The sequence below is a fragment of the Triturus cristatus genome, chromosome 9 (genome assembly GCF_964204655.1).
Source record: "Triturus cristatus chromosome 9, aTriCri1.1, whole genome shotgun sequence".
In the NCBI taxonomy this organism is placed as follows: Eukaryota; Metazoa; Chordata; class Amphibia; order Caudata; family Salamandridae; genus Triturus; species Triturus cristatus.
Window position 1 is genome coordinate 849,132,168 of NC_140592.1, and position 17,793 is coordinate 849,149,960.

The 17,793-nt window shown below is 50.9% G+C and overlaps 1 protein-coding gene across 5 annotated transcripts in view; it reads right to left on the bottom strand.

Annotated features, from left to right (window-relative positions):
• EXOC3L4 (exocyst complex component 3 like 4) overlaps positions 1 to 17,793 on the bottom strand; it is a 486,275-nt gene that overhangs the window by 281,563 nt on the left and 186,919 nt on the right. For all 5 annotated transcript variants that reach the window (XM_085626317.1, XM_085626315.1, XM_085626318.1 and 2 more), the window contains one exon: positions 1,019 to 1,136. In XM_085626317.1, coding sequence (XP_085482443.1) covers positions 1,019 to 1,136 — 118 coding nt within the window. The remainder of the gene's footprint in view (positions 1 to 1,018; positions 1,137 to 17,793) is intronic.

A 17,793-nucleotide genomic window follows, 5' to 3' on the forward strand; every position in this document is an offset into this window, starting at 1 on the left:
TCACCGTTCTTTAGCCCACTCTGCCACCCCAGTTCAGACATGGCCATATGCAAATCAGTCTGATCCTGTGCCTCATGGGAACAGTCCAGCCCGAACTGCCTAGCCATGCCTTCTCTGGACCGGAAACAAGCTTCCTAGGACCGGTTTCTGGCATTTCAGCCGTCTTCAGCCAGGCTTGCTTGAATTCAGTGGCAAAGTGAGCAAGGGACTCATGTCTGAGCATAGCCTGCCAACTTATGGCGAACAAAGCGGTACAAAAGGGGGTGGTGATGGACGGAGCATCAGAACCAATCAAACACTCACACCCAGTCAACAGATCTGGGTTTGATCCATCACCGTTCTTTAGTCCACTCTGCTACCCCAGTTCAGACATGGCCATATGCAAATCAGTCTGACCCTGTGCCTCATGGGAACAGTCCAGCCTGAACTGCCAAGCCATGCCTTCCCTGGACTGGAAACAAGCTTCCTAGGACCGGTTTCTGGCATTTCAGCCGTCTTCAGCCAGGCTTGCTTGAAGCCAGTGGCAAAGTGAGCAAGGGACTCACTTCTACACTCTGCAACAATAGAACATCTAGAGAATATAACTTCCAAGTCACGTTTTAAAAAACAACTATTTTGAAAATATGTGCTCTAAAATACACAAATGTTCCCCATATATTGCAAAATGTTCTCAAGATTAGAGGGAACCCAGCAGAAAGTTCATCCTGGATAGAGAGGACTGGATTCACATTCTTTGTTTAATTGTTCACTGTAATTTCTGCGAGATGTTTGCCTTACACTGAAACACACCAGCTGGAATACATCTGATAATTCTACCAACATCATTTTTTTTCGTTTTCCACATTTTGATGACATCTTTACTATACAACTAGTATGGGATGTGGATGCATACAATGCATGCGTCCTAAACATAGATCACTAGGAAACCTGTGCAAGCCTGTGCTGGTGGTAACACAGTGATGATTTCTCTCACCTCAGGGATATTTCTGCAAACACTTTTCGTACTTGGAAGCCTTACCTTTAATGACATGAGATAGTCAGTCTTTAATTTATCCAAAACATCAGCATCTAACAAGGGACCAAGATTTTCAGTACTGAATTCTGGCTTCAGATCAGGATTACCCATGAGGCTTTCACTAAAAACAAGGGAAAGATAAATCAAGAGTAGCCTTTTCAAATAAATTTAAAATAATCACAGAAACATTATTTGATTTGTTCTCTGTGTGTTCAGACTATTGGGCACAGCATCAAGGTAATCATTTGAGATTACCAAATAGCGAATGTTAAGGATTCACTATTTGGTAATCGCAAATGCCTATGCATGAAGGATTCGCAAATAATCACGTGAATCCTTAACATTCCCTAATAGCGAGTCGCAAATTGCGATTCGCTATTAGGGAATGCAGTTCCATTCATTCCTATAGACCTAAATTGGTAATCACAATTTGCGAATGCTAATCCAAGGTTTTCTAGGGGCCAAAGGTCGCCCTGAGCCACCCCCTAAAAAAAGGTAGGTATGCACATGTGTAGGACACACATGCCCTAAGGGCATTTGAGCAATACATAGCGCATTGAAAAATGCATTTTCAAGTTGATGGAATTTAGCGTTTCCTAAATTCACAGTCGCATTTAGGAAATGCTACATGCATCTCAAATAGGGAATCGCAAATTGCGGTTCCCTAAGTGCATTGGCAATTTAGGTAATCCCCAAAAATTGTGATTACCTATATTGTGAATGCAAAAAGATACATGCATCAGAAAAGGCATTTTACCGGTCGCAAACGGCCCATTTGCGACCAGGAAAATGCTTGATGCATGTGCCCATATATTCTGATCAGTCTCTAACAATTGAACTTCTCCTCTTCTAGTTACACAATGGCAGCTTAAAAGATGCCGATAAAAATACCTGCTTGCTTTCACCTTGTTTTGATGATAAAAGCACAGATGTCGATAAAAGCACCTGCTTGCTTTCACCTTAGACAGAGGGTCACATGTACGCAGCTTTTTCTTGGTCATAAACCAGTTGCAACCAGTAGAAAGCCCTTTCTATGTACCAAACACTATTTTGCATTTCTGTGACCTATTACAGAATCGCAAAATAGGTTAGCGAATCAGTATTAGGAAGGGGCGTGTTAAGGGCGTCACTTCCTAAAAGCGAATCACAGTGGTTGTATAAATGTGGTGCGACAGAAAAGCGGCCGCATAACATTCCCTTTTTACCACCAAATTCATTTTGGCGGTAACCCATTTGTAAACAGGAAGGGGCCCCCAAGGCACCCCCTTCCCATTTGTGAATGTATGCAAAAACGTTTTTTAAGAGTGGGCAGTGGTCCCACGTACCACTGGCTACTCTTAAACAATGAAAAGAAAACTTTTCATTTTTCTTTTTGAAATGCATCCCGTTTTCCTTTAAGGATAATGAGCTGCATTTAAAAAAATTAATTTGGTTTATTTAAAAGCAAACACAGACATGGTGGTCTGCTGTCCCAAACAGGCCACCATTCGTGTGTTTTTAGTAATTCCCAATGGGTTGCAAATTGCGACCTACTTCATGAATAGCAATGAGGTGAATTGCGATCAAATGGGAATTGCACACAGTGTAAACACTATGGTGCCGATTCAGATCCGTGAAATTTTTTTTGCGTATGACTCGTATCCGTATATTTTTATGTACAATTCGTACAAGTGCCCTACAACCGGCGATGTACGATTCATATGTTAAAAATACATAAGAATAGCGTTGGGAAAAGTGTATGAGAGGGAGCCAGACATTTTTACGTGCAAATCGTAAAACAGAAGTCCGAGCGCACAAGTACAATCCGTACCGCCCGTCCGAATACACAACCGTATGTAAAAGGCCCCGTACGGAGCGAACGCAGTAGCACACATGTACACGGGTAAACTTGTGCCCGGATACGAGTCGTACAGCCCCCCCTCCCCCCGCATATGTCAGCACCGTCCCCCCCATATATCAGCACCGTACTCCCCGTCCGCACTGTACCCCAGCCCCGTACCTGTACGCACCATACCCCAGGCCCGTACCCCAGCCCCGCACCTGTACGCGCCACACCCCAGGCGCGTACCCCAGCCCCGTACCTGTACGCACCGTACCCCAGGCCCATACCCCAGCCCCGCACCTGTACACGCCGCACCCCAGGCACGTACCCCAGCCCTGTACCTGTACGCACCGTACCCCAGGACCGTACCCAAGCCCTGCACCTGTACGCGCCGCACCCCAGGCCCGTCTCCCAGCCCCGTACCTGTATGCACCGTACCCCAGGCCCGTACCCCAGCCCCCCACCTGTACGCGCCGTACCCCAGGCGCGTACCCCAGCCCCGTACCTGTATGCACTGTACCCCAGGACCGTACCCCAGCCCTGCACCTGTACGTGCCGCACCCCAGGCCCGTCTCCCAGCCCCGTACCTGTATGCACCGTACCACAGGCCCGCACCCCAGCCCTGCACCTGTACGCGCCGCACCCCAGGCGCGTACTCCAGCCCCGTACCTGTACGCACCATACCACAGGCCCGTACCCCAGCCCCGTACCTGTACGCACCGTACCCCAGGCCCGTACCCCAGCCCCACACCTGTACGCGCCACACCCCAGGTGCATACCCCAGCCCTGTACATGTATGCACCGTACCCCAGGACCGCATCCCAGCCCCGCACCTGTACGCGCTGCACCCCAGGCGCGTACCCCAGCCCCGTACCTGTATGCACCGTACCCCAGGCCCGTATCCCAGCCCCGCACCTGTACGCATCGCACCCCAGGCGCATACCCCAGCCCCGTACCTGTACGCACCGTACCCCAGGACCGTACCCCAGCCCCGCACCTGTACGCGCTGCACCCCAGGCCCGTATCCCAGCCCCGTACCTGTACGCACTGTACCCCAGCCCCGTACCTGTACGCACCGTACCCCAACTCTGTACCCCAGCACCCTCACCCAGCATCGCATATGTACGGACCTTACCTACGCGAAAAAGACTCGTACAGAACCAGGACACTGTAAAACAGCACAAGGAGGGTCAATTCGACTCACACAACACCACAAAACACGTCTACATGACAAAATACATCTCAAAGACTGACCTGGCACATCCAAACAGGCAAACAGAGGCCTAAAATCACAACCACCTCTTATAACACACCCACCAAAAATTCAAACCCAGCCACACCCACAAATGGACCAATAAAAAGGGCCCACCCACACAACCCATGAGCCTTTGCAACAGACCCACTGCTGCCAGACCCCACAGACAAACAACTGCACCTTACTTACACCTTAACTACACTTTAACTTACACACCCTTCACACAACCTTCTTCACAAACACCCCCTCTTCACATTCACACACACACCGTTACATTCACACCCACACACCACACCATGCCCACAGACAAGAATCCAAAGTTCACAAGGGTGGAGCTGGACCTCCTTGTCAACGAAGTCATCAGAGTCGAGCCACAGCTGTTTGGAACATTGGTCAGACAGACCAGCATAGGCCAAAAAACTAGCCTGTGGCAGAGGATCGTCGATAAGGTGAATGCTGTTGAGCCCATCCGAAGGACCAGGCATGAATGCCAAGCCAGGTGGTACGATCTGCGCAGGGCAGTCAAGCGGAAAATGAACGAGGAATACGCCCAGAGCAACATCACTGGAGGTGGGCTGCCCCGCAGACCCGTACATTACCATCCCTGGGAGGAGAAGGTGATGGCCCTGCTTCCGCTGGTGGGAGTACACGGAGTCGAAGGAGTCGCAGAGCCTGGTGAGTACACAAACTACTTACGTAACATGGGGGCAATGGCATCCACACCCCAAATACACCAAATGCCCGCAACTACCCCCAAGCCCTCATCGGACACAACCGCACTCAAAAAGCATGCTCATGCCACTAACATGTCCATGCCCCATTCACAAAGCAAGGCCATGCCATGTCCCAGGCTACACGAACCACAAACCCAAGACTGGATGTCCCGGATGCTGGGAGGGTGGGCCTCACAAAACACATTGTGACACTCAGAAGCAGACACCAATGCCCTTAGCCGATATGGCCTAGGTACATACCCATGCACCTAGCCCAAGGCACAGGGACTGGCAAAGTACTGCCAAGGTAGCTGACACTTGGCCCTGCTGTATGCAGCACAAGGCCCTCCTGTGACCACTGTACACTCAAACACCAACTCCACTAGCTCAGACATCTAGCACAGGAACTCACACTCACTGTCATGCCAGCATGCACCATGAGGGGACAGACACATCACCTCGGAGACCCAATGACAAATCACACTACACACAACAGCAGGCCCGGTCACAACCCCCCCTTACACAAGCACACACCCCTGGGGCAGGCAACGGATTTATCCACTCTCACAATGGACATGTGACACAACAAGATCAATCCATAGCCAAATAAGCATCCTAGCCACAATTCTACAGGTCAAACACTCAGGAGAACATATCAATCTGTCCCCCGCAACATACCATCCACAAGTGGACATTGAGAGGAATGCTAGGCACATCCAACTACCTGGAGCAACTGTGCCAACTTGAATATGTATGAAACATGGATGTCGCATGAAACAGCATTGACATTGTCTCTCTCTCACACACAGGGCAACGTCATGGATGACCCTCCAACAATGGGGGGAACAATCACAGTCCCAGGCTCGGCGTGAAGATGATCCCACCGGCAGCGACGACTCCCACCACTCCTTGGATGACCCCGACCAACCTGGACCCTCTGGTGCCCAAGCCCCTGCAGCACCTGCTTCAGGTACATCTGTGCCAACCACCACCCCCATTCCTGCCACATCCCAGGAGACACCCAGGAGCCCTGCTCGCACTGAACAACAGAGCCAGTCTGACCAGGAGGGACAAGGTTCTCCGGGCACCCAGGAGGAGGCAGGCAACCCCACAAATGCCATCCCTCAGGGGTCCCGTAGACCCGATGTGCCCACAACGGCAGGCCAGGCTCGTGTGGGCAGGGGTGGTGGGAGTGGAGGCAGGCGGAGGCGCGAACCTGACCAGCCAGCTGAGGGAACCGGTATCTCACACATATGCCACATCCTGGACACATACCGGCGTGACACCAGGGGCATCAGCCAGGTAGTGGGGAGCCTCACAGAGATGAAGGGGACCCTCGACGAGATGAAGAACCTGCAGGCCGAGCAACATGCCAGTCAACAACAACACCAAGGACGGATGGAGGCAAGACTGGCTGAGCTCCTGGCGGTGCAAAGGGACATAAGCCATTCACTCCGTCGGATCGCCGACAACATGGGCAACTCTCCCTGTGACACCAGGCGCAGACCAGCACCAGCCACAGGGAGGGAGGAGGAGGAGGATTCGTCCGACAGAGCGTCCCAAACATCGTCAAGGCCTGCATCTGAGGGTCCCGGAGGAAGGTGGGTCGTCCACGGAAAAGACCGTGAGAGGCAGCAGACCATCCACATCTCCCAGGTCACCTGGCCTGGCACCTGGCCCTCTGGTGCAACAGCAGCACCACATCGAATGACATTCTCTGCCACATGGACTTGCTGGTCACAGTCTGACCAATGATGACCAACACTGTTGTCTGGACTCTGATGACTTCAAATGCCAAGGATACCATCTCCCCCTGTGAACTTTGGATTCCATGCACCCGGTAGAGCACCTTATTTTATCTACCAAAACACGTACCCCACCGCAAATAAAAATATTTATTTTATATTATGAGATGTTGCAGTTATTTTGCATTAGTCCACAACATATGTGTGTGTAAATGTTAAACTATGCCTGAGTGTTGAACTAACTCCACCCATCCATACCCTGGGATCTGAGTCTGGTACAGGACACACATGGGTCACAATGTATCATTCAATGCAGACATGGAGCACAATACTCACCTGTGATGGCCTCAAGCTGCTGAGGGGGGGCTTGCAATACTGTGCGGCCAGGCCTATTTGGAAGAGTATCATTAAGGCGTAGAGGTCATGGCTCATGTTGAGGTTCCCGGGGAGGGAGACCCAGGTATGTTTTGCCAGGTGGGAGAACTATGTCCTGCATGCTGGAGTACGGTGGATGTGAAGAATGGTGGCCAGGGCAAGGTTGGATGCACGGAGATGGCCCAACGGGGTCTTGGATGACAGTGGTACAAGGTTGGTTTGGGGTCGGGGTTGTGGCCTGCCTCCTGAGTGTGGGTGGGGAGTCTGAAGGTCATCCTGCAGCAGACAGTGATCCATTGCAGCTATCTCTGCTGGACGGTGATGTGGCTGGGGCGCGGGATGTTGGAGCTGAGGTGTGCAGATGCACCCTGGATGTGTACTAGTTTCCCGGGATTTTGGATGTACTTGCTCCGTAGAGGGCAGGGCAGTATTTGACACGGATGTTGTCGTGGACCTGGGGGATGGTCTGTCTTTCCTTGGAGTGGATCTATCTGTGGATCATGTGCATAATGCAGAGGGTGTAGCAGCCTGAGGTACAGATGCTGGTGATTACCATGGCAAATGTGAGCGAGCAATACATGATGCACACCATCTTGTGTGCGTGCCCACTGGGTGCTTGTGCAGGGCTCTTGCGGGTGAGACTCAAGGAGTTGACCCAGCTGTAAGGGGACAATCCGCAGATGATTACCTCAGTCCTGTACAAGTACAGCCTCAGGTGGCTGATGTTCAGCCATTCATCAATGGATCTCATGCATTCTTGAATATTGGAACTGGCAATGTCGGCGTCTTTGGTGAGGGTGAGGAGCACCTGGCTGTCAATGGCATACTAGCTGATGATGAGGTGCTGTGCGCATGTGATGGTGGTGAGGGGGGTCCTGGACACATTGTAGATTGACACGCTGAGAGATGATACCTGTGCCATGTGCCAGACGACGACACCATACTACATGCAGAAGCCTTGAGTCCCACTCCCATGGCCTTGCTGGGGTACAGAGCCGGTGGGGAGTAGGAGGGACATGACCTGGTTGGTGTGACAGGGCCTGGAAGGCGTGGCAGCGCTGTGTAGGCAGTTGGAGTTGCACACTCATCATGCAAAGGTGTTGTGTGTGCGCTTAGTGTATGCCTGAGAGCAGGCGGCAGATATGCGGATGGACATTGCTTGGAGGGTGGCTGCAACATCAGACTGTAGTGTGATGTGGGTCATGCAAGGACATGAGGGTCGTGCAATGTGCACGTTGCATGTGCAGACGGTCCAGCCTTTGGCACCGCGTGGCCGCAACAGTGGCACAGACAAGCTGATGACAGCCAAATGAATGGGTGGAGGGAGGAAGGGAGGAGCATCTTTGAGGCGTGTGTGTTGCCAAATCCAGAAACTCTGTGTGCCCTTGCTGTAGGGGCTGCAGCAGCAGGCTGCATGTCCTGGAAAATATGCCACAAGTTGCACACAAAGACAAGGATGTCAGAAAGGACAACTGCAACAGGCGTATGTAAAGGAAGGAGTGTCCGGTTTTCCATGGCACACCCAGAGACAATGGATGCACAATCACCAAAGATGACTGACACCGGATCAGGAAACTGAAGGCCGAGCTGTGCACAGGAAACACACCCTCAGCAGGTGTTGAGGGCCCGTTGTGGGGACCAACATGCCCAAATACATACACAACCATGGACTTCATGCACAATAGAGATTCTAATCCATGAAGAACAGCATGCATGTTGCTAATCTACACATAGACTCATATGCACAATCTTTGACAACTATGCCAGAGATGCCGCATGTACAGTGGCAAGAGACCTGCATTGACACAGATGAGGCACCTTGGAGGGTGAGGAACACCTTTATTACTCAGGCTCACACCTAGGGAAATGCATCAATATGAACAGACTCACAGGTCATTTGGCTGAACATGTGGGACCTACACTGGACACCCCCTTCACACCACAGATTCTGTAAATCCATTGAACTGGCACACAAGTGAAGGGGGTGAGCCAAACAACCCCTGCTGCACACGGAGAGGCTGCAATTCCCCATTGAGCCTCTTATGGGGATGTCCCACACCATGTCCACCCGTAGCCTCCCGTATGTTTCAGAGGGAAGTTTTACACACATTGATGCCTTCATCACAATCCACAATCCCATTACAGATGACTGTCACGTAGGGTGACTATCAATTCATGGGAGTCATGCTACATGTCATGTGCCCCATGGTGAGTCGACATGTATGCATAGTAACAAAATCTGCACAGGAGCAGTGCCCACACATTCCAAACAACTACCACACCCAAAATGCCTTGCTGCAATCCTTACCCAAAGGAGACTTTTCACCATGTCCGTGCATGTAACGCTGATTCAGCACACGTTGCAATACTCATGAGGAATAGCAGGAGCCCAACAATGCCACGAGCAGACAGCATTCGCAACTACCTGGGGATGACAGACATACAAGAAGTCACCGAAAAGATAGTCAACCGCATGCATGGTCATTTACTCTACAGGAATAAGGTTGTCACCATGCTAGTTTTAAATTTACTGTCTCAGCTACAATGTATGGAATGACATCATCACTCGAGTGACGCATCAGAACACACCTCTAAGTAACTTAGCATACAGTCAGCTGGACACACACATAGCAACACATGCCAAACAAGGCTCAAAGCGTGCACACTCAGACCCAGGGACTCACCATTATGAGAAGAAGTTGCGTATGAGCTGACTCCGGGTGTCCTCCTCCTCCTCCTCCTCCTCACTTGCCTCGTGACCAAGCCCTTCATCCTCCACGGGTGGATGTTCCTGCTCATCCGGATCCAGGATGAGTGGCACAGCTTTCTCCACTGCCGTGTTGTGCAGCATGCAGCACACGATGAAGATTTTGCAGACCTTCACCGGTGCATATGGGAGGGATCCACCTGTCTTGTGAAGGCACCGGAATCTGCTCTTCAGGAGGCCAAACGTCCTCTCAATCACTCGCCTGGTCTGCCCATGGGTGTTGTTGTAACGGTGATCTGCAGCTGTTCTGGGGTTGCGGAGAGGCGTCATCAGCCATGGCATGTTGGGATAGCCAGAGTCCCCTACATGGAAACATCATGTAAAGAAGTGGGTCAGGAGATGCAGTAAGATACAAAGATACCACTAAATACAGGACAAACAGAGTATACCCACCAACAAGACATGCTCGTTCGTTGTGCAACCGCAGCATCATTTGTGGCACCCTGCTACGCCTCATGATGTAGGCATCGTGTGCTGACCCTGGAAAACGTGCACAGACATGGGAAATCAGCATGTTAGGTAGACACACCACAAGGGCATTAATGGAGTGATAATGTTTTTGGTTTCGATAGGTTACCTCCTGTGCCACATGTGTCCCATCAATGTACCCAATTACATGGGGCATCCCTCCCAGGGCATAGAACTCACCCTTGACACCTGTCAACTGCTCACAAGTCGGAAAATGGATGAATTCATCCAGATGCTCCAACATGGCTTCTAAAACATCATGCAGGACACGGCTGAACATGGTCTGGGACATGCCACCAACATCAGCTATGGTGAATTGAAACGTACCGGTGGCAAAAAAATGTAGGGCTGCCATCACCTTCATCTTGGGGGTCAGCACAGTAGGATACCTGTGTAGCGGTTGGAGGTGTGGTTCCAGCCGGGTGGTCAAGTGCTCAATGAACTCTTGCGAGAAGCGGTAGCGTCTTATGCAGTCACGTTCCCTCATGGCACCCAAGTCTGGCATTGGTCGGGGGAGAGGCGGTGCCCTGCAGAAATTTGGAAGGAATAACGAAGAGTGAGTACATTACAACACCAATGTCAATAAACTGAGCACATGTTCAACAGCTAATACACATCTGCGAAATACAGAGTCTGGTCTGTGCAATACATCCAGGACATGTATGCCAGCCAGATGAGACTCCTATGAAGAGCCAGCTACAACCGTTGATTGTCAAGTTCTACATTACATGCCCTGAAACAAGCTGTGGGCCAGTGTAAGTGAACAGCCAGAGACATCACAGGAGTGACATACATCCACATATCTGCATTTGAAGGATGTCATCTCATACAGACAGCTGGCGGCAAGCTAGACGCACAGGGCACATGTCATTAAAAATTAGCAGCTCACACACATTGCGATGAAGGGGTACACGTGAAAAAAGAAAACACAGACATGGAGACGACGCAGATATGTCCTCATGTCAAAAGAACATGTTCGAAGCATCCAGACACACGTAACATGTGAATCCACATGTGGCATGGTGTGGGTATATGTGGGTCATGGCCATCTACGCACAGACACATGTTGGATGCAGCAACAGCAGATGCAGTTGACGGAACACCAACAGCAAGCTCATGGGAACACATGACACACACGACATAGTCACATCGGGCCATGCTGGTAGTGAGATGTCAGGTGTTAGTGTCCCTGGCATCAGGGGACAGTTGCGGGTGTTGGTGACTGTGCCATACCAGTGATGCAGTGCTTGACATGTTTGTACTACATGCACACATGTGCAAAATGTGAAGGGGAAGTGTGCCACATAGTGCCCCATCACACATGGCGTGTGTACACAGGTCATCACACATCTATTGTGCAAAAACATGAGGAGACATGTGCCATATCACTGCCTGACACACATAGGCCCTGCACAAGAAGGATTGCACTGACAATGACTTGATGTACAGCCTTGTGCGAGTCTGAGACCTCCATTCCTTTGCTGTGCACCTCCTATCACCAGTGGAAGATGTGAAACACACCGTACACATGCTCTGAGGGCGTGTGTACAGTACGTATCACTATATTGGTGTTGGCGTAGGAGTATGCGTGTGTGTACGGACCGTACACACGTACGTGTACGACCGGTGTGTACACGTACACGTACGTGTACAATGGTAGTACACGGATGTGTACTACGGTAGTACACGTACGTGTACACACTGGTCGTACACGTACGTGTACGTGTACGACCAGTGTGTACACGTACGTGTACTACGGTAGTACACGTACGTGTACACACTGGTCATACACGTACGTGTACACACTGGTCGTACACGTACGTGTACACACTGGTGGTACACGTACGTGTACAACCAGTGTTTACACGTACGTGTCAAATGCACTGTGCAACTGGTGCCGTAGGGGTACGTGTGAAACGCACCGTACCTGTGTGTGGATTGTAAAATTACATAAAGGACACATGAGGGAAAAGTATTATGGCCTAAATGCATGCTGGTTGTCATGGAGACCGAGTTTCCAGTTCAAAATTTTCCATCAGGTGGCCAGCAAAAGTTGGTTGGAGACAATATACAATGTTGCAAAGTGGTTGTTGACTTGCCATGATGCTCAAATTTTGAACCATGCAAAGGCACTCACTGGTGTATGTTTAAAGGGATTGGAGGAAACGTAGGATGCAAATGAGTCTGACCAATCACTCTGTACTCCTGTAAATGAAACAGCCCAGCAAGGCAGATATAAGGCAGCCAGAACCCATGAGAGGGCACTTGCCTGCACAACACGTCATTGGACACCACTGCTGCTGTCATTGCTTACTCTGTCACCATGTCCAGGTCGGTGGAGAGGGCCCAGCCATTCCCCCAGGAGAAGAATGAGGCGTTGCTGGACGTCATCCTCCCACAGTACCCCAGCCTGTATAGGAGACCAGGGGAGCAGGTGAGTGCCGACTCCACTAGCTTTGACTGTGCACCTTTTTTGTGACTGTCACTTCTGGCATTGTGTCCAGGTGTGACAGACATGCAATGTTGTTTAGAGTGGGTCCCAGGGGGGGGAATGCCTTATGTCTCTCATGCAGAGCATGATGTAGTTCATGTCTGCACTCCTCACTTGCATTGTACTTACTGTGACAATCACTGCATGGTGCATGGCACATTCAGCCTGGCTAATCCTCTTGGGCATTTTTGTTCTATAGTCCTGATGTGATTCAGTGGTCCCCCCGGTGTGACAGGTGACTCTACCCACAGATGTGTGTGAGTTGAGTGGAGCTGTGGTGAGAGTGTCCAAATGATGTGTACGCCCCCTGGACATTGATGTGTGTGAATGTTCCTTGTCATGTGGGTGTGTGCCTATGTGGAGTGTTGCACCACAGCTGCATGGAGAAGGCAACTGCTCTACCCATCTGATGTGAGAAGGAAGCCGTGCTGTGTGTCTGACGTGCTGAGCTAGCCCCACACCTGTGACACCCCCCAGGAAAGTGGCACATGTGCAGAGTGAGGTTTGTATCCGCTGTTGCCAATGGCAGGTGATTGATCTGTGCCTGTGTGTGTCTGTGTACTCTGCTGAGGTTGCGTCAGTGGCCTGGGGCATTTGACTGCTTTGAGGTGCTGTCCATCAGCCTTGTTTTGCTTGTGATGCACAGTGTGAGCCATGATCAGGGAGTGTGTCGCACCCCTCATGCCACCTGTGTACTTTCAATGCCATGTAGTGCATTGGGGCTTCCCCAGAGACTAATGTCCCTATGACAAAGGTGCTATTAGTTGGCAGCATACTATGCCCTGTTCAAAAAATCAAAGATGTTCAAATGTGTGTCTCTGTGAAATGGAGCAGGTGTAGTGATGTTGTCTCACTTTGTCATCCTCACAGGTAACCGCGTACGAGAAAGGGAGAATTTGGAAGCGGGCCGTCAGGGCCGTGATGTCAGTGGAGGGTCGCAGTCGGCGCCTACCCCAAGTGAGGAAACGCTGGCAGGACATCCGGTGCTGGACCAGGAGGATCGCCCGGGTCCTGCTGGGGGACTCACCTCCACTCCCCCACAGCGGGCATCGACGACTGACCCACCAGATGAAGCGTGTCCTGGCGGTGTTCTTCCCTGACATGGAAAGGCGGTTACAGGAGGCACAGCAGCAAGGAGGGGGTAGGTACATGTGTGTTTGTTGTGTGTCACCAGCTTTAGGAAGTGCTCAGTTGCATGGATACACTGCAGGGTTTATATGTGCAGTGCATATCCTGTTGCCCCAAGTCAACCGGTGCTGTTCTTCCTCCCTTCCCCTCCTTGACATGTGTTCCCTGGTCTGTGTGTAACCACTCTTGCACATGGTCATCTAGGCTGCCAGTTAATCCAAGTGCACAATGCTTGCTGCATCATGTGTGGGGGTGGTCTGTGTCATGTGTTGGTACCTTGCCTGTGCCCTGTCCTGTTCAGTAATTTGGGGGTCCATAATTGTTGGCACTGATGCTGAGTCTCAACATAGGAGTGTGAGGTTTAAAATGAACAGACTTGCAGCATGCATGACCGATGTTGTGGTCTCAGACATGATATGCATGAGTGGGAGATATGCATAGTGACGGGACGGTTGCTCCTGTTACAGTCAGATTATTCCAGGACCATGGAGCAGTGTGCCCACTACAGTCCCCTGAGACACATTTTCCTAGGAATCATGTGTGTCATCCAACACTGTGGCCATTCTCGGTGTGTTCAGCATAGGTTGGCCTCTGTGGCATTGTTCCCTGGCCTCATTTGTATTTACATAAAGTGTGCTACATGTGTCCACTGTACAGGGTGACCCCATTTGGCTTGTGCATACTCACACTGGCCAGTGCCTGTGTGTCTATGTACAACTATCTGATGATGGTTGTTTGTCACTAATATGTGTGGTCAGCCTCACGAGGTGATGTTGAGTACATTTAGGAGTTCTTGATGCACATTTTAGTAAACCCAGATTAAGAGGTGTAAGTACTTGCTCTGTCTCAATCACATTGTCTCAGGTAGGGGGGGTTTGTGCGGGCAAGGACTACATGTCCAAAACTTATGTCTCCTTGCCAGGTCTGACCTGTGTGTGATAATTGTCTGGACAGACACTCAACATGCAGTGACCCAGTCATGTTGTGCAGGGTTTAAAGTTTGTGCTTTGCAGCATGTGTCAAAAGTTAAAAGACATGGTTCCTGCTCATCCATTTTTGGCAACGGTGTGTGGTCCAGATGCTACGTAGTTTGGTCTGTGTGTGCTGACATCTGTGTGGACAATCTTGGTTCCCATGAGGGTGTCTCCTCAGTGCAGGTGCTCCTTATTCTGACACAATTGCAGGGCCATTAGCTAATGCTTTGTCCTGTGTTTGGACATGTGTGCCACTCCACATGACAGATAGTGGGTCAGATGTGTTGCCAAATGTGTCATCATGGTACAGATGGCCATGTGACAGGTGGCATGATTCAAGTTGTTACTCAAGAAGTCTTGTACATTGGCACTCACTACACTTGTCAACATGTCTCAATAGTTGATATGCATGACTTTGATGTTTTGTGGCGAATGACAATAATGTGCCTGCATGACAGATGTCTCCCAAGGAAGTGCACAAGACACCACCTTTACACTTTTCTGGGACACGCTGGCACATTTAAAACAAAGGCACAGTTAGGAAAAATTTGTTTAGAGATTATACATATACATGTTCCCACAGTGTGGTTGCATTTAGGTAAGTCCTTGGTTGTTGCTGATACCAACTTACGAGTGTCAAGTCATCCAGACCACCGTGGTGCCATGTAAATATACTTACTGATACCCCATTGCTTCTTTACAGTGGCTTATTTGATTTAGGCTGCCAGCTCATACAATGACTGTGTAAATGTAGTTTTGTGTGCACCTCCTTGTGTGACTTCTGTTATACAGGCACATGTGTGTTCTGATCAAAACGTGGCACATTCATACATTCCAAACACGTCGATTGTGTAAAGTGTTGTGATTCCCAAGGGTTCACAATGTATTTCTTTTGGCTTTCCAAATTACTCACAGGTCTCTGAGTGTGGGGACACCTTCAGCATTGGCGTCTGTTATTTGCCCTTGGGTGCACCAATACTGTTTCTTTCACAGTGAACAAGAGGTGGCATGCCTTCATAGTCTGGCTGTGCTCAACAATTCCCAGACACCATATCCTCTGTATAATTGGATATCGAGTTATTTGCTGTTGTGTCCTAATTTTCATTGTTTCCAAGTGGCATGATCGGTCAACCAACTGGGGAGTGCAGGGCTTACATATGTGCGGAGTATTCTAGATGTTACTCATGATGCATTTCCTGATTTGCACTGTGACCTATTTTGTTTGGACTCATGTGTCATATGTATAAAGGTCACAAATAACCAACAGGAGAGGAAGGGAACAACACGACTAATCCCCTCAAGGAATTGTTCAGGAACAACAAAGTCAGTGTGAAATAAACAAGGCACCACTAATCAGAGGAGCACTGATCCACAAGTTCAGAACAAACCGGTATGTTGTTGAGAAGAATGCAGACCTCCATAAATATTACCCAGTTGGTATAAAAGCCCTCACTCGCCAACCTGGTTGGTGACATGCTTCATCATCGGGCTCCACTGGGATGACCGAATGTCATCCCAGTGTGCTGCAACGCCAGGTTACTGCGGAGCGGGGTTCATGTGAGGTGGCAGTGAATTTAAAATTTCCAATTGAGTCAAAAAATAAAGTTTTAATAATTTTGCTAATTGGAAGAAAGTAAAAAGGAGTGAAGGTCAAAAAATAGAAGACCTGTTTCACTCCACGGCGGTCAACATGTTTCTGCCTCAGTGAATGTTCAACAGGCTTTCATCAGGACCAGAGTGGGAGTGCGGAGCCCCGGTTGTATGAACGCGCTAAGGTTCACCCTACCGTGGACTGCTGTGTGAAAAATATTTACATTGTATAAAGGTGTCTGATTATTTTCTGTCTCTTCACCTTGCCCACAGCATCATCGGGGACACCGAGGGAGACACCTGCACGGACGTGGAGGAGGGATCCAGCACCGGTGCTACCAGTGCTGGCGAGTCTGGTGCAGCAAGTGGCACGGAGGGCTAGGGGAGTCAGGCGGAGGACCTGTCTAGTACCAACACCGACTACGACGCTGACGGGTCCGAGGCTGAACTCCCAGAGGGGGTGGAGGCTGCTCCAACAGCTGGCAGCAGCACTACACCTGTCACCGCCCCCTCCATTCCCATCACCGCCCTCCCAGTTGCTCCGGTCCCTTCTGTCCGTGTAGGGCAACAACATGTCTCCTTCGTGCCAGGTACCGCACCCCCTGCCCCTGTCTCCCCTGCTGCCCTCACTGCAGAGTCTGTGGACATTCAGCGGCAGTTGCAGGTTGGCCAGACATCGCTGCTGAGTGTCCTCCATGGTCACACCAGACTGCTGACACAGATGGTGTCGTACATGGAGGGCATGTCATCAGCGATGTCTGACCAACGGATGTTGCTGAGGTCCATGGACTCGTCACTGATGGCAGCAGTGAGTCTCCTGCAGCGCTTCGTCCCCCCCTACCCCTGCACCATCCACACCTCCCAATCCCATGCCTGTCCCATGCACACCCAGACATTCCCAGGCATGCACCCCACCAGACACAGGCAGCACACCAACACGGAAGGGCAATCGTACACCTCCTGTCAAGCACACTCAGGGGGAAGAAGGCACACCCACTTGGTCTGGGGCACACAGGCAGACACGCAGCCACAGTCGGAGTCCGCATTCCTCACTCCCCAGTCCCTCCAATGTCACTCCCCTCGGCTCCCCTGCCCCACAATCTGAGAAGGAGACCTACTTGGCTGTGCTGGGCCTCAGCTCCACTGGTTCACCAGCCGGCAAACGGGCAAGGCACTCCACGGGTAGGGGAGTTGAGTCCCCCCTGTCCACCACCTCTCCCAGTAGCGCTGCAACCCATCCCTCCGACCCCCCCCTCCATGGGGCCTGTGGGTTCTTCGGGTGCAGGGGAGACGCTGAACGAGCTTGCGGAAGTGTGCAGCGCCCTGCTAACCATCACCTTTGGCGCTGCCCCACCCCCTGTGGTGGAGTCGTCCGTCCCTGCACCCACAACACCTACCCTGCCCCCTCCTGTCCCTGCGGTGCCTGGTCCTTCCCCACATGATGCCCCCC